We start from the raw sequence: 17906 nt of genomic DNA on the forward strand, positions 1-17906 counted from the left end.
TTGACGTGAGATTTCTCTTTTGGCTGTATTGCTGAGCACTTACGCTCCTGCTACCCTTTCATTCCCAGATGCTGAAACCATTCATGCACAGATCTGTAAGTCCTCGTGCTGACTGATCTAAGGAGGGCTGCAGTAGTCACTGCTATATAACCTACACCTAGGGGGCGCTGTCGCTGCAATCCTTTACAACGGAACCCCACCTGAATTGCTGTTGAGTAATTGTAAGTGTGTATATATATATGTATATTCACTCATTGCACACCCATAAATTTCTCAGTCTCTGTGATGCAAAACTACAGCCTGGCTCTTCCCTGCTTCTCTTTGATGAAGGGCTTCTTCCTTGCTTTATGGGTCTTCAGTCCTGCTTCTAGGAGTCTGATACGAACTGTCCTAGCAGTGCACTTCACAGCTGCACTTAATGTCTCCCATTCCTCCTGAAGGTCATTTGAGGTCATCCTCTGATTTATCAGGCACTGCGGATGAGTTGACGGTCATCACAGAACATTAGAATGTCGCTTCCTCCCTCTGCCTGGCTCGTTTTTGGTCATTGCCAGTGTCTCCTGCTTCACCTTGTTCTTGTGTGCTGCTGTCTTAGAAACATCCTGGAAGCAGCCTGCCTCACAGTGTAGCCTTCAGCTAGCAGAACCAGGATTAAAATGTAGATTTTTTTTTTAAATATAGAGTGATCTCTTAATTTTTTCCAGAGCTGTATATAAATATGGGTGAAATATTCAGTTAAAATATCAAAGGAGCAGAAGGACTATTGCTAATATTATTACTGAGCACCGAGCTCACCGCCTGACCTCAGCTGGCTGCGAGTCGTTCACTCGATCGGCTTTTCATATTTACATCAGATTCATGGACGGCAGTGAGCTTTGTCAGCCATGTGCTGCAGCCAGCTGGCAGTGGGGTGGAGCGGGGGGAGTGTCGTTGTCACACGGACCTCTGAAGCTTCACAGCAAGGCAGCTTCCTGCATCTGCTGCAGGGATGCGAGGACCTCCATCCTGCTGTGGGGAGAGACCCCCATTTTCACCAAGCTGCAGTGTGGTTCCTTCCACCTAGTACCCACCATAGAGATTTCTCCGGTATATCTAAAATACCACATGTCCCATAATCCACCTCTACATGTTGCACCAATAATTGAGACCCAACATTAGGCGTGAGAGCTGACTGGACATTCACTGCCTGGTTGATCTTGGCACAGCAGACATCACTGAAATGCATATCCACCTTCAGTAAAGCGGGGGCTATCAAAAAAGAGCATGGGAGTCTGTTACCCTAGTTCTGCCCTCTCCTCTCCTTTCGTTCTCCTTTGCTCCTCTGTCGCCTGCGCTTAATGCCACAACATGGAGAACTTAGGCAGTCCTTGAAATAGGCCTTCCACATATCTGTTATACCCACACAGAGAAAGCCACTCCTTCAAGCCTCTTCACCATGCAATTCCTTGCTTGCCTGCAGGTGGCAGCACTGGGCATGTGATTGCAGAGCCTATACCCCCCACCCCCCGCAGGTACACCGTATGCGTGCACTTGCCCTCTCAACGTAGTTCGTCCCTTTCCTCCCCTCACACTCCTGCTTTTCCTTAATACTTCCCTTCTCCCCATTAAAAGTCCAGTGTGTGTAAATTGTGTTTGTGAGTGTGTGTGTGTGTGTGTGTGTGTGTGTGTAACAGCAGCTGAACTCTCTCTCCATCTTGCGCTCTCAGCATCTCTCAGAAGTGATGTCGGTCCTAAATACGCCTGACTCATTGGTTCCCATAATGGCTGAGCCGCTTCTCCTTCCCACCTCCGCGCACCTCGCCGGTCACCCCTCCCCCCCAGCCCCCCCCCCCCCCCCCCCCCCCCCCCCCCGTTCGCCTCCACCTCTCTCCTCTCCTCCTCGCCCTCCTTCTCACTCCTCAGGCTATACGCCGCTCGCTCCTTTCTGGCAATTTACAGTAGCGGCTCGCGGTTGAAGAAGGTCTGCTTTTCGATAGTGCCATGAGGCCGGCACCAGAACACTAAGGTCCGCGGATATATTCACACAGCCAGTCGTGGATAAGCAAAAGCAACACGCTCTTCTATGACAGTAACAATACAGTGTGTGTATCCACTACAGGCATAATCACGCAAATCCTTGACAGCTGAATAGGCTGAGTAATATTTCTGTTTTAAATACTGCTAAAATGTATAAAGGAATGAGCGATGTCCTCTTCATTATGTATCTGCTGTTAAGTGAGACGCGCATGAGCTTCACTGAGACATCTTCATTGCCCTTGCTGTTCTTTTTGACACGTCTGCCATCGCCTCGCGGTATACAGGATGGCAGCAGGGCATGTGAAGCGTGCTTGAAGCTGAACGAGAGGGAGGTGAGCCACGTGGAATGTCCTCCAGGATCAGCGCCCGCCTTCCCGTGCAATGGAGCGGCGGCGTGTCCTCGGGGCGCCGGCAGCACGCGCTTCCCGCAGGGTGACAGGGGGCTGTGACCCCCTCCCCACGACTCAAGCTGCAGCTGATTGGCCGAAGCAGGGCACATGATACGCGCTTCTGCCCCCTTCCGGCACACTGGCTCTGCTCGGATTATGGGTGTCAAACTATGTCAGGTCCACATCCTTGATATTTTTGGCTGTTTAAAATATTTAACATATTTTTTTTTGTTGAGCTTTTATGACACTTTCAGGAAATTCTAATACAAATGTGGGTTCGAGTAACATGGGATTAGCAATACGAATGATTAACCACTAATTGGAGTAACTGAGTTAAGGAAACAGACTGGAATGAACAGCAACGGCATTTAGCAATGAAATTAATGGGATGGATGGATGGATGGATGGATGGATGGAATAAAAACACAAATTTTCAAAAACTCAGTATACACCAACTGTCAAAAGCCTTGGAAAGTTTTGAGTTTTTTTTTATTATTATTATTACAATTTAATCATCAGTACCACGTGCAAAAGCAATATAAACTACAGAAGAGACCAAATAAATTACAAACACCACCTGCGTAATAAAAGCAGATCAAATTTCAGACTCGCTGAAATAGCCAACTTTTACAGTGATTATAGCTGAACACAATCTGGGGACTCTATTAATTAAACACGGAAGGTATTTCTTTGGAAGTTCAGCCCAAACTACTGGAGAAGATCCCAGAAATGATCTGTGCCGGCTACCTATGGAACCTTGACCTGTCCGTCCATATCATCCCGAATCGCTCTCAGCTTTCCTTCATCTCCCTCTTTGTTCTGGATACTTCGGATTTTTTCGGTTTTTACAGTGATCGCATTGTGTGACATTTAGGGAGAAATGTTAATATATGGTGGGCTAGGAAAAAACACGTTAGGCTACCATTAATGTAACAGTAGTTGGCTATGTGGATTCACTCTTTTCTTCCGTCACGTTCTTCTTTTACCTTTCTTTCACGAGTTTGAGCGGTACGGTACTTTAAAACCCTAGTATTTTGCGTTGGATCGGTAAGTAACTTAGACTACAGTTGATAATATCACAGTAGCACCTCTCTTCTCTAGTTTCGCTTGTTTATCACTGGAAAAACAAAGCGACAGTTCATAATTTAAATTCAACGGGCTTGATGGGTATATGGTGGTAGGTGCGCTTTCCACTAAACGTGGAGATTTCGTTCATTGTCAAAGGTTACGTAGAAGTCAATGAGGAGCAGCCAAAAGTACTTAGTAGTGAAAACACACAGTCTCTCCTTTCCATCCAGATGAACGAAGTTATCGGATAACGAAGCCTATCTCTCCTCACCTCCCGCAAACATGACAAACTAAAAGCCAGACAAACTATCTCTACTATACAACTGTGATGAAACATGCGTCAAAAATGCTTCTAGGCGGAAGGTAACAGGGAAGAACGGTCTTGCAGTTTCGATTTTCGAACGGCTTTTAATTCAAATGTGAACGAGGATGACGCCAAAACACAATTTGAGACCGCGTTTCTCTCTCCAGAAAGCTGCACTTTTCGGCATCAAGCGAAGGATTTCAGGGGGTAATAAGACAGTTTAAAAAAAGAGATACTTTCTTGTCTATTTGTTCGTTTGTTTTCTCTAATTATGGAATCAGTCCTATTGTGTTAACCCCAGATTAAATGTATCAAAAGGAATCCATTTCTGACAGCTGAACTGCTGCACACAGAGGCTATAGTGTAGTATTGATCATCTCGCCTTATTGTTCACCCAGTTATCAATTAGTAAAGATGACTGGAAAAAAATATGAAAATTGAGTTATGCGTTCATACAATGTGGAGGTATGTGATATTGTAGATGTATCTGTATTTGCAGGCATATATTTCTGTGAATTTTGTGAAACGACGCCGTGACGCTTCAGCTGGGTGACCTTCCCAGTCGGGGCTCCTTGAGAAAGGCGCCCTGACCTTGCGATCGCCCATCACGGCTGATCTCACTCCGTGGCGGGTTCGGGCGTTTCCTCCGCATCCTATACTCGTTTAATGTGAAACATAGAGGAAACGCTTAGCCAGTTTTTTTTTTTTGGTAAATGGTTAAGGATGATTAAGGACAAATGGTCTAGGTCTGTTCCGGATGAAACAGCGCATGCAGTCAGGATTGAAATGCCTTGTGTGTACAGTTGACTAAATCGATCATTTCTTACTTGCAGTTAAAAAACAGCGTGCGTCATATTGACAGGATACATGCAATGACATGATAAATAGGCAATCTTGGGAATCTTTTTTGCTCAAATATTGAGTTAGCGAATTTGGAGGATATCATGATCATAATGAACCATCCGTGTTCTAAAATGTGATGTTTTATGCACATTTAGGTGGTTCACGGCTATTCGGCCTTTGTCTGAATTGGAATTGACTTTGTCGTGTTTGTTTTTGTTTTGTAGTATTTACAAATACAGCCAGAAAGGCAGACGGGTCATAATGTTTCGTCTTGGTGTCTGTAACGCATAATTGGGTTTCAGGGGGGAAAAAATGGACTATCGCAAATCTGACAAATGCTTATTGCATTAGTGCGCAGTGAATTTCAAAATTAAAAAGTCACCTTATCTCTAAATTATTCATTTCAAATTACTTTTTTTTTTTGCAAAGTGGCTCCGTGAAGTCGGTTACCGCAATCAGCACAGATATGGCAAATGTATTTAGTAATTTAATTGTGTAGCTCCAACTCCGTTAATTTTCCATGTAACTTAATGAAGTGCTAAAAAAACAAATATATGAATTTTATAATGCGGTAGTCTATATTTGACGCCATAACTGTGCTCAAAACCGAAAGACACGTGAGAGGTGAAGGATGGTAATGTCAAGGGAGCTTATAAGATTATGTCCTTTAATTTTCAGATGTCCCCTGCTAAGAATAGTCTGTGACTCTCCACGCCGCGTCTCCCCGCAAAGCAGCGCAGCCCCCCAGAGATTCACTTTCACTCCCGCGTCTGTACGCTCGCTTGCTTCCTGTCGTGCCTTATTCACTCCAGTAAAAGCATGTAAGGACAATCACACCTATTACTCCGATTTTAAATGACAACGCCGAATTCAGCGTACAATCAAAGTCGCACCCCACCCTCTTTTATTATTTTTTTTTTTTACTTAAAACTGTTAATGCGATATATGTATTGGCCTAACATAATGTGCTTCGCAGAGCTACAACAGATAGTAGAATAATGAAACATTTCCTTTCCCGTTCTTATAGTCAGAATGATGTCGCTGGCCCCAGATGGAACGACCGAGCCAAGATCCGCTAGGTAGAGTTGGAGAGAGAAAGCGGAAAGCGAATGAGAGGAGGATGTGTGCGTCATGTGCTGCAAAGGGCTGGACGAAGATTTCAGGACGGCGCTTCGGCAGCGCTGAATTGATCAGATGCTCATTATAGCTCGACCTGCCAGCTGATCGGAGGCTCTCACCACCTTCGTCGTTTTGTTTTAGAAGGCAGCTTTTCTAGAGCATCAGCTGCCTCCCACCCCACCCGGGTCGCCGGACTGCACGTAGCAAAGCCGAGCAAAGTCTTATCGCACCGTGCAGGACGGCTTTACGAACCGGGGAGATTCTTTGGGGCGGGGATGGTTTGCGGTCCCTCCACTGCGACCAGACTGGTGGCGGAGACCGTGAGAGCTGGTGAGAGAGCCGGGCGGCTGCTGCCGTCTGCGAAGGATGATCATGCTCCGATTTAAGTCCGTCTGCTCCCGCTTTGGATTTGGATGCGCATGGATTGCCGTACTAACATTGGAGTGCAGATGATGAGCGTTGCACAGGGGATGTCGTTTTATATCTGAAAACAAGTAAGCCAGAATTTGAACATTTTTGGCAAGATTACGTCTTTGTTTAAAAAAGGGGAACAATCCTGGGGGAAAACAACGGGGGAAAAGGAGTATCGCCGACTGGCACGAAGATCCATGGTCGTCGTTAGACTGCATGTGTGTAACCCGAGTGTGCGGCAGCGGTAGGCAGAATATGAGTCTACTGTATCAAACATTGCGGATGCTTCAGAAATAAATAAATAACTCATGTCCCCCCTTTTCCTTTTTTGTGTAAAAAAATCCGAGAGCTGCCGCAACCATAGACAAGATGCCCAGCTGAAAAAATCCCGTGGATTTGGATCCTTATTTTTATTTTTCAGCGTATGATTTAGTTAATCACTGCATTGGCATCATATTCATAATTTATACAGTTATGATAACCATTGCTGTTTGAACCTCTCAGTGCTGTATTTGAATCCAACTTGCCCGATTGAAATGATTCAAAATTCCCAATATCGTGGATCTGGAGACCATTTGGACCAACTAGAACATTTGTATTAGTGTATTTTTTTAGAATATGTTTATGCTAGTTTTTTTAACATAAAATCGAGCCGGAGAAGGACCGTACTACGGTAATAGGTGGACAAGCAGCCAGCTCGCCACACGTTCCCTTTTTCACACCCATACTTGCCCGATTTCATAAATATTTGCGGATATTCTCTCCATGGGCGTCCGTCGTTCTTACTGTTTTTCTGGCAAAGAAGGAACCGAAGATCATATCAGTTGCATGCTTATTTAGTCCTGAAGCAGATGGGATGTAATGTGGTGTGGCTGCGCTGACTACTCGCTACCTTCTCTGCTGCTTCGACACGACTGGCGTTTGGTGACTAGAGAATGGCGCGGTTTGGAGATGAGGTGCCGTCCAGGTATGGCGGAGGACCTGGCCAGGGGGGTCCCGGCCGCGGCGGCAGTAGGCAAGGTGGCCCGCCGGGAGCCCAAAGGATGTACAAGCAATCGATGGCCCAGCGAGCCCGAACCATGGCCCTTTACAACCCGATACCGGTGCGCCAGAACTGTTTCACAGTCAACCGGTCCCTGTTCATCTTTAGTGAGGACAACTTCGTGAGAAAATACGCCAAAAAGATCACCGAATGGCCATATCCTTTTAAAGACACTGGGTTTTCCGGAGTGAAGGTATGGTGTTATGAGGTCCAGTGTAAATGCGGATAGATGGGTGCTGATGAAAACGGTGGGCGGGGATACTCCGGGCTGTATCGGCAAGGTGTTGATGCTGTTAATGCACTTAGTGACCATTTGATCATTAGCCTCCACGACTCTGTCATCTTGTTTGATTGTGATTTAGTCTATAATAATAAAGATAATAGCCGTTATTTTAGACGCAGGTCTGTCAGCTTGGCTTGGTAGGTGATGTGAGTAAAAACGCACAGGATCTCTTTTGTGATTGAATTACATGGCATGACCCCATAAAGAGGTGTCTGGAAATCTCTATGTTCATGTTTCGTAATATAGCTCTAATACGAGGCCATACGCGTTTAATACAAGGTTTATTATAAATTCATAGGTATAACTGCTTATACCACGTCCCTTTTTCATTGATTAGACAGAATCGATCACGATTAGGCTGTTTACACGCCTGTTTGAAATGACACTGTGTCTCCGTGCGCGTGCGGGTGTACTTTGGCTTATGGAGTGGCGCGAGCGAGGCTTTGGCGACGCGCTGCGCTGCGCAGCGCTGCTTCCTGCAGCCATGGCAGGGAGGCGGTGTGCCGCTGCTGCGGTGTTGCTTGCTGATGTCAGCATGTGCAGCCTCAGAGCCTCACGGAGGGGGGGGGGGGCGGAGAAAGGTGGAGGCAGGGTGGTGGTGGGGGGGGCGCCACTTTACATGTATGGGAACCGAGGGCTCGGGGAGAATAGAAAGTGTGTATGTCTGCGTATTTGTGTCCCTGTGTGTGGCATGTTCATCAGTTTCACAGTGGACGCGGAAGGTTGTCTTTCAAGCTGACTGCTGTGGGTGCGAGCGTGTGTGTGTGTGTGTGTGTGTGTGTGTGTGTGTGTGTGTGTGTAAGAGAGATTATTCCATGAAGCGCTTAATGAAGGTTTTGCATGATCTGTGTGGCTCGACTCCACTGTGTGCGTCTATTGATTTGGGGTTTATCTCTGAATACGCAGGCGTGACTGTACCCTTGAATTAGTGATAAATCACCACCCAGGTCTTACAAGAGAATATGGAAATGTTAAGGCACACTTTACATGTTTGTGACTCGGTGAGTGTCTCTGCCAACAATATAACCGGGTTGTACAGTCCTTGTGTTGTTTTACGCATCACCAGTGTAAATAGGTGATCGTTTGCTCTGAGAAGTGGGTTTTTTGTTTTATGTCACGGAGGAAGGCAGTGTGAGACACACTGATGTATGTACACTATCTGAGGCAGTGAGTATGCTAAGATGCACAGGCCAAATAAAGGAAAAACTATGGTTTTATTGATCTATTTGTCACGGTCATAGTATAATGAAAATAGCTTTTCCACCCCCGTTGTTCAGATGGTTCAGTCCACCATCTGAAGTCCCCCCACCCCCACCAGCCTCCTTCTACTGACCTGTCCTCACCAGTAATCGTGTTCAACCAGTGTGATGTGCTGGGAAACAATTTTGGGGGCTTTTTTTCGGTTTGAGACACTGTCTTCTTTACATACTGCTGTCGTCTCCCCATATCGGCGCTGGGTGGCCTTGGCCATCGGCATGGTAAGCACCTCGCTGGGTGTGATTGGGAAAAGGCCCCCCAGTCTGCTTAGCACAGGAGGGGGTCTGTGTTGTGGCTGATCTATGAGAAAGTCTGCTGGCTGTCTGTACTAAAGCTTCTCGATTTCGCTCCTATAATGACATCAGAGATTAGTGGGTGATGTTATAGAGGGCCAGACGTTTGAAGCCCTTAATCCGCCACCGCCGTGTGTTGACAGGGCTGGCGATTGTGTCTGGTCCTATTAATACATCCCATAATTCAATTCTGCCTTGTTAAAAGCTGTAACCCATTGGTATGCCCCCGCTCGGACTTGATTTACGCAACTGTCCCTTCCATTATCTTTTTTTGTTTGTACATTCCCTGCTTTCTCCCATTAGTTTTATGTTTGGTAGTATTTAATCCCTTTCGCCCATATAAGCATGAAAATTTAACTGGAGCTCACTGGTCTTGTGCACTGGCAGTGGGTCTAAGATGGGTGACTTTGTTGGTTCTCGTTGGGTTCAGTCAGGCAGTGGCTGAAACATTCACACAGGTCTCAGCAAAGATGCACACTTCAGATGCAGTGACGTGCCGTACAGCTCTCTGACATCCGGCCTGACACGCAGCTAACCCTACGCCCTCTGCAGCTTACGGAAGCATCCGGATCGCTGCCACTCTCACAGGATTAGCGGTTATTGTAAGGGAGCGGAATTACGCCGTCATTCATTACCGCGTTTCAACCTCCCTGCTTAATTTGTAGTGATTTTACAGTGCGCCTGAATGCACTGCTAAATCACATCCCTGCTGGCTTCAATAAGCATATCAAATCCTGTACATATTTCCGGGAAAGTCTGAAGCTAATGATTGGAAATTGTTCTTTATTTAAATATTGTTTCACAGTGCAGGTCTTCTTTGGTCTGGGTATAAAGACAGGATATTGTAGGTGTGATGTTGACTTTGAAAAGCTACCCTACTGTTACAAAGCATATATAATATAAAATCACATATGAAAATGAGTTTGATGTTCCGTTATGAAAAATGTTTTTCCTAAACCTAATAGTAGGAGAAGCTTCTGTCCAACTGAGCAGAATGAGGGTATAACTGAATTTCAGAATGTTTTTGTTTTTTTTTAGATGAGCTGAAGTGATTGTTAGGTATCTTGAAATAAATTTGGTGTTGTTTGCATCAATCGATTCTGTGGTCGCAACTCGGAAAGTTCAGTTCTCATTAATTATGTGCTGCTGTGTTCTCCGGAAGTGTCGCACTCACACTGAAATGTCTTTCACTCGCGTGATATCTTCTGTTTCCGTATTTGTTCATAAATATGGCAGTTATAGATTCCCTGACCTAGAATCAGTAGCTGAGCTTCTGTTCGGTCTGTTGTCATTTTTCACCCTGGCTGTCTATGGGAGTGTCTTCATCCAGCCTTACTCTTTAAATATGCATGTATCTTTCGGTCGGCTTTTGCTTGGGCTTTTCTGAGCAAAACGCTGCATTGCGGCCTGGTCGCCCTCACCGTGTGCAATGCAGCGCCTGTGGAAATGCCGCGTTTGGGGAGTGACTGAACGCACATCAAAGCAGAGCCACTTCAAAACGGGCAGGTCGATAAAACATGCAGGAGTACATCACATGGTGGGCCAGCCTCGCTGGGGGCTCTCAGCGTGGCCCCATGTTTGATAAGAACTCTGCGGAGCGCACAGCCTGGGCCCAGTTCCTAAGAGTAACGCTCAGCTCCCAGTTAGGAATTCCTCCGGATTTCTTTATGACTGCCACCCTTATTTTCTTCATTAAAATATCCCTCCCTTTATGTGATCATTTTAAGCAATAATTCCGTTAATAGTTGTTAATAAATGTGCTTCTGTGGCAGCTTCCATATTACTAAATGGTGCCTGAATAGATGCTGCTGTTGCTGATGTACCTTTTTGGCCAGTAAACATGGTTTATTAGGAGTGATCATGAAACCTGGAAGTGTGGTTTGATTTGAAACTCTGTCCAGCCTCCTCTCTGGTGGCGGCGGGGCCTCATCCAGCCGACAGTTATGATTGGCTGTAGCTGGGTGTGCCAGGGGGTTAGAGTGACGATGCGTATGGTCATTTGCGTGTGAGGCTGTGTTTTAAGCACGCTTTGGGGTGTGTCAGGGTAGGTGTTTATTCCAGCATGTTCTTTGTCATAACGTGGAGTCTGTGATCTACATTTAATCTGTAGAATATAAATAATTCATTGGTCCCTCTCTGTGTGGATTGTCCCTGCTGGTAAATAGAGTGGTTGTGATTGAGGTCAGGGGCTGCTGTACACCTTTTTACAGACCTCAGGGTCGAGACTGACCCCCCCCCTCCCCTCCCCCCAAGTCTAACCCCATATCATGCTCTGTCTTGCCTTTCCGATCTTGCACTAGACCCAGCACGGCTATAGTTACTAACCCTGTTCTGAAGGAGCACTTTTCACCTGCCTTCCCACCACGACTTCCAGACACAGGCATCAGCCAGTATCTGCCAGTTAGTAAAGTGCTCTAGTGTGCCCCCTGCAGGTGCAGAGATCAGCAACAGGAGATACGTCAAGCTGTGTGTTGGCTGCGTTTACCCAGATGCCGCCTGTCATTCTTACACACAGGTTGGCATTAGGAAGCAGGTGCTTGTTCTAATTGTCTGTGTTTTTTAAGTTTATTTTTAGATCATCTTTACACAAATGGTGCCAGTCTGAGAATATGAAAAATCCCCCCCACCCCAGGGCCAAACCATCGAAAAGCCCCATGCACAAGGAGGATATGGGTCTGCCCCACACCGCTGCCATCGGCGATTTCACTTTAGGCTGCTGTTGAGAACAGCTGCGCATGGAGGCTGACTCTCATCGCTGGGTCAGTTACATTAACCTGGTTGCAGTAACTTGGTTATCTGCCTTTCAGATGAAGACGGGCGAGGCTTGTAAGCTGGGTGGGATGACTGGAGCTGTGCCTTTGTTTACTCGAAATTACTCCGACGGTTATAGAACATAAGTAATGTAAAGCTTCCGAGCCAAGGCCACTGTGGCGTTCACCCAGTACTCTACACAGGTTTTGTGATTGGCTGGTGAGGGAGCACATAAAGCACACCAGCTATATGAATGTGATTGGCTGGTGAGGGAGCACGTAAAGCACACCAGCTATATGAATGTGATTGGCCGGTGAGGGAGCACGTAAAGCACACCAGCTATATGAATGCGATTGGCCGGTGAGGGAGCACGTAAAGCACACCAGCTATATGAATGCGATTGGCCGGTGAGGGAGCACGTAAAGCACACCAGCTATATGAATGCGATTGGCTGGTGAGGGAGCACGTAAAGCACCCCAGCTATATGAATGTGATTGGCTGGTGAGGGAGAACGTAACTTGCCCCCAGCTATATGAATGTTTCCGATGATGTAAAACAACATGAAATGCTGCTCTTACAGCCCACACCTCCATTTGGACATGTGTCTGCCGCTCATTTGGGGCTTTTTTCCAGAGTCCTGGCATCCACTTTATGCTCATCTGTCACCCTTAAAGGACCCCCAGTTTAGGCAGTAGGATAGCCCTTCAGGTGTCGATGAGAATGTGTCTGTGAGCCGGTCATGGTGCTGCTCTGCAGGCCTGCAGTTACAGGGTATGCCTGTCAGTCAGTCTGCCATGCAGGTAGGATGGTCACTCATCCAGGACAGACATCACCTGGGCTGTCCCTTAGTCAGCAGATCAGACAGTCAGACATGTGCAGACCAGAGTCCGGGGAACGGAGGGGTTGTTCATGTTCCTGGTCATTGTTGCACGGGGGGGCTCTGTGTTTTTCGTAGGGTGCCTCGGCGATGGTCTGTCACGTGTAGGAAGTTAGCGTCTCTGTCTCTCTGCTTTCTCGCTGGCCGTGAATTATTCAGCGCCGGTGGCGGGCCAGCATGCGGGAAGGGGGTAGGGGGGCGGGGTGCTGACGTGGAGCCGGGCTATTTCTGGGCACCGAGCTCGGAAAGCGGCTGTGATGGATTGATTTTTCATGCTCGTGTTCCAGGAGTCGCATGCTGCTGATGATGATGCTGAAGGCTGCCAGACACCTGCACAGCGACACGGCACCCCAACCCCAACCCCAACCCTAACCTACAAGGGTTCAGCCGTGTCAGTTCTGGCAGACGGATGACCATGAAATGTCCCCGTATTACCTCTCGATAGTCATGTGCTCCTTTGCTGTGTATTCACTTTGGTGTTCAGTATCCCTCATTCTGTTGTTCCTGCGCACTTTTATCTAAGCTGACACTGAGCACCTGAACATCACAGCACAAATTTGCCTGGAGTCTTTGACCTGAGCATTAGCCCATTGCCAGGTTCCTAACACTTATTGTAACTGCCTGTATAAGGACTTGTGTATGTGTTAGCGTGCATGTGTGTGTGTCTGTATGGTGTCTATGTCTATAAGCTCTGTGTGTGTGTGTGTGTGTGTGTGTGTGTGTGTGTGTGTGTGTGTGTGTGTGTGTGTGCTGCCTTACTTTCTCCTTTCCATCTTATCTCGTCTCTCTCAGTTCTCTCCTTCTCTTTTCTCCTCCTTGGACCCCCCTCCTGCCACCTCTCCTTCTCTTTTCACCTCCTTGGACCCCCACCCTCCTGCCACCTCTCCTTCTCTTTTCACCTCCTTGGACCCCCACCCTCCTGCCACCTCTCCTTCTCTTTTCACCTCCTTGGACCCCCACCCTCCTGCCACCTCTCCTTCTTCTTTCTCCTCCTTGGACCCCCCCTCCTGCCACCTCTCCTTCTCTTTTCACCTCCTTGGACCCCCACCCTCCTGCCACCTCTCCTTCTCTTTTCACCTCCTTGGACCCCCACCCTCCTGCCACCTCTCCTTCTCTTTTCACCTCCTTGGACCCCCACCCTGCTGCCACCTCTCCTTCTCTTTTCACCTCCTTGGACCCCCACCCTCCTGCCACCTCTCCTTCTCTTTTCACCTCCTTGGACCCCCACCCTCCTGCCACCTCTCCTTCTCTTTTCACCTCCTTGGACCCCCACCCTCCTGCCACCTCTCCTTCTCTTTTCACCTCCTTGGACCCCCACCCTCCTGCCACCTCTCCTTCTCTTTTCACCTCCTTGGACCCCCACCCTCCTGCCACCTCTCCTTCTCTTTTCACCTCCTTGGACCCCCACCCTCCTGCCACCTCTCCTTCTTCTTTCTCCTCCTTGGACCCCCCCTCCTGCCACCTCTCCTTCTCTTTTCACCTCCTTGGACCCCCACCCTCCTGCCACCTCTCCTTCTCTTTTCACCTCCTTGGACCCCCACCCTCCTGCCACCTCTCCTTCTCTTTTCACCTCCTTGGACCCCCACCCTCCTGCCACCTCTCCTTCTCTTTTCACCTCCTTGGACCCCCACCCTCCTGCCACCTCTCCTTCTCTTTTCACCTCCTTGGACCCCCACCCTCCTGCCACCTCTCCTTCTTCTTTCTCCTCCTTGGACCCCCACCCTCCTGCCACCTCTCCTTCTCTTTTCACCTCCTTGGACCCCCACCCTCCTGCCACCTCTCCTTCTCTTTTCACCTCCTTGGACCCCCACCCTCCTGCCACCTCTCCTTCTCTTTTCACCTCCTTGGACCCCCACCCTCCTGCCACCTCTCCTTCTTCTTTCTCCTCCTTGGACCCCCCCTCCTGCCACCTCTCCTTCTCTTTTCACCTCCTTGGACCCCCACCCTCCTGCCACCTCTCCTTCTCTTTTCACCTCCTTGGACCCCCACCCTCCTGCCACCTCTCCTTCTCTTTTCACCTCCTTGGACCCCCACCCTCCTGCCACCTCTCCTTCTCTTTTCACCTCCTTGGACCCCCCCTCCTGCCACCTCTCCTTCTCTTTTCACCTCCTTGGACCCCCACCCTCCTGCCACCTCTCCTTCTCTTTTCTCCTCCTTGGACCCCCCTCTCCTGCCACCTCTCCTTCTCTTTTCTTCACCTTGGATCCCCCCCTCCTGCCACCTCTCCTTCTCTTTTCACCTCCTTGGACCTCCACCCTCCTACCACTTCTCCTTCTCCTTTCTTCACCTTGGATCCCCCCCTCCTGCCACCTCTCCTTCTCTTTTCACCTCCTTGGACCTCCACCCTCCTACCACTTCTCCTTCTCCTTTCTTCACCTTGGATCCCCCTCTCCTGCCACCTCTCCTTTTCTTTTCACCTCCTTGGACCTCCACCCTCCTACCACTTCTCCTTCTCCTTTCTTCACCTTGGATCCCCCCCTCCTGCCACCTCTCCTTCTCTTTTCACCTCCTTGGACCTCCACCCTCCTACCACTTCTCCTTCTCCTTTCTTCACCTTGGATCCCCCTCTCCTGCCACCTCTCCTTTTCTTTTCACCTCCTTGGACCTCCACCCTCCTACCACTTCTCCTTCTCCTTTCTTCACCTTGGATCCCCCCCTCCTGCCACCTCTCCTTCTCTTTTCACCTCCTTGGACCTCCACCCTCCTACCACTTCTCCTTCTCCTTTCTTCACCTTGGATCCCCCTCTCCTGCCACCTCTCCTTCTCTTTTCACCTCCTTTGACCCCCAACCTCCTGCCACCTCTCCTTCTCTTTTCACCTCCTTGGACCCCCCCCCTCTCCTGCCACCTCTCCTTCTTTCTCTTCCTTGGTGAAGATGAGAGAAGATGAAAGCGCGGTTCACCAAAGCTTTTTGGAGGAATCTAGCCCACCTAATTAAGCAAGATTTCTTGAAAATGTGAGATGCAGAAAAAAGACAAAAATATCTGGCATGATGGTTAAAAACTCAGCACCTAACAGGAAGACTGCAATTTTATGTGACAGAATGCGGTCTGCTGTTGTACCTTTAAGAAGAAGACAGTTTTGGTTCAGGTACACAGCTCCATTAGGGGCCATTGATCTGAGAGCTTCATGAGAAATCGTCCCAGAATACTGCACACCCTGACCGTTCAGACAGGGACTTCGACCCAAAATTACTGCTTTTTCCAATATCCCTACAATAATGCCACTCAAAGTTTCTGACTTAAGGAGTTGCACTTTCTTTGCTAAAAATATTCTTTTTTGAGACATTGTGGTTCCCATGTCTGTTGGAAGGTTGTAGAAAGTGCTCTCCATCCTCTCTGAAAGGTCCGATGATGGCGTCAACCTTCAGCTCACGTTTTACTCCCGTAGTCAGTTTAGATGAAGACCAGCTGCTCAAAGCGAATTTTGCAGAACTGCGAGATCCTGCCTGTGTTTTTACTTACAGAAGCAGAAACGCCACCACTGTAGATGGCTATCTTACCGCATGTGACGAACAGCTTATAACAGCAGTCTGTGGGAGTTCCTCTTTTAATAGGAAGGACGATCGGGGAGATGATCAGATAGACAGGGAAGCGGAGCGGCACGAGGAGGGATGGGTAGGCCCTGAGCCCCACTGCATTCTCTTTGCCTGCTTTCATCTCATACACTGCTATTTATAGCACGGCATATTAGGCAGGACGGATAAATTCATAAATGAAGGTGTTTGGGCAGCGCAGATCAGACGTGGTGTTACATTCATCACGCCCTTTAGAGCGTAGGGCTTGAAACGGGCAGGCTGAACAATGAGCGGAGGATGAAGAGCAGATAAGACGGAGGAGGAGGACGCCCGCAATGCCGACAGCGGGGCCTGGAGCGCTTTCATCTCTCTGAGGCACCTGCCTGGCATGGCCCCATGTTGCCCCCCCCCCCCCAGGCTCCTCACAGGGCCCCTTGATCCGGGCCCTGGGGGTAACAGAATACTGTCCCGCTGAATGGCTGCTAATCCAGCAGCAGGTAGCAGCTGTTATGGGGTTCTCAATAGGGGGCACTCTCTTGCGCGCTATGTGGAATAAAGGTAGCAGGCTGAATAGCAAGAGTAGTAATAAACCTTGGTAGTAATCCGGGATTTGATAAACCCAGAAGTAATACTGGTAATAATCCTTGTAGGGGTTAATCCTAGTAGTAATCCAGGTAAAAATAAATACTGGTAGTAATCCTGTAAGTAATAATTCCTGGTAGCAACTCTGGTAGAAATAAATCCCTGTAGTAATCTTGGTAGTAAACCCCTGTAGTAATTATGTTAAAAATCCTGGTAGTAATAAGTCCTGATACTGATCACCGGTAATATGAAATCCTGCTGGTTATCATGCTAATAATCTTGGTCATTTTGAGACTCATTCAGCATAAGTCACCCTGTACGCTGTCTAGTTCCCCGTCAGTTGTCTTCTGCATCCTGCATATTCATACCAGACACCTCCTGTTTCCGGAAAGCTCCACACGTGGAGCCACAGCAGAGCGGCATCCAGGCGGATCTGTGACAGGAGAAGGCTGCCTAGTGTTAAGGAATTGGACTTAAGACCAAAACGCAGCAGATTTGGGTCTGTACTTTCACGCAGCTCTTTCACACTTGGCACCAATGTCCAGAAACCTCGTTGTCGTAATCAGCTGTTCGTGTCTTCTCACTGTCAAACGGTTTGTACTGAACACAGAAGCACAAAATGCTACATGGGCTTGGCTTGGCGTTAGCGTTAAGGTTTACCTGACATCTTGTTCAGTCTAGATGCTCAGGGTCCCAGGCATTTAAAGGTCTCCATTACAGTGCTTCTCATAGCTGAACGGAGACAGCTGGGCATAATGTGTTTTTTTAAGGCTTTTTGACATTCTGTTGATAGTTTATTGAGCTTTTCCTCATTGCTTTATCTACTGCAAGATGTGGTTTGATGTCCTGGGAACTATCTCTTTAATTCTGTCGCAGGCACCCACAAATGTTAGGTGTTAGAATAAGCAGAGACAGCCACACAGACACACATCCTGCAGGGTTAACTGAATGGAGCACAAGGTGCTAATGTGTCCTAATGGCTGCGATTTTGCAGGCCCAGAGCAAAGCGCCGATCCACTGCTGCACGGGGACTGAGAGAGCCAGTTATCAGGGGAGTGCGGGAAGATTCTCTGCCAGTCACTCTCCCTGCTTTTCTTATTTCTTCTCAGGCATCCCTTTTCACTGTATCACTCTATATCACCCTATAGCACCCT

General features: G+C 48.1%; 1 protein-coding gene across 20 annotated transcripts in view; it reads left to right on the plus strand.

The window, feature by feature from the left end:
• The first annotated feature begins 5739 nt into the window (after positions 1-5739).
• The window catches only part of cacna1aa (calcium channel, voltage-dependent, P/Q type, alpha 1A subunit, a), an 86651-nt gene continuing 74484 nt past the window's right edge, over positions 5740-17906 (plus strand). For 9 of the 20 annotated variants that reach the window (XM_048991495.1, XM_048991499.1, XM_048991501.1 and 6 more), the window contains exon 1: positions 5741-7347. In XM_048991495.1, coding sequence (XP_048847452.1) covers positions 7086-7347 — 262 coding nt within the window. In that variant the 5' untranslated portion in view covers positions 5741-7085. Of the gene's footprint in view, positions 7348-17906 lie in introns of all 20 variants that reach the window. The other 11 variants (XR_007384732.1, XR_007384729.1, XR_007384734.1 and 8 more) reach the window with 2 other exon arrangements.

Source organism: Brienomyrus brachyistius, chromosome 22 (genome assembly GCF_023856365.1).
Source record: "Brienomyrus brachyistius isolate T26 chromosome 22, BBRACH_0.4, whole genome shotgun sequence".
Taxonomy (NCBI): domain Eukaryota; kingdom Metazoa; phylum Chordata; class Actinopteri; order Osteoglossiformes; family Mormyridae; genus Brienomyrus; species Brienomyrus brachyistius.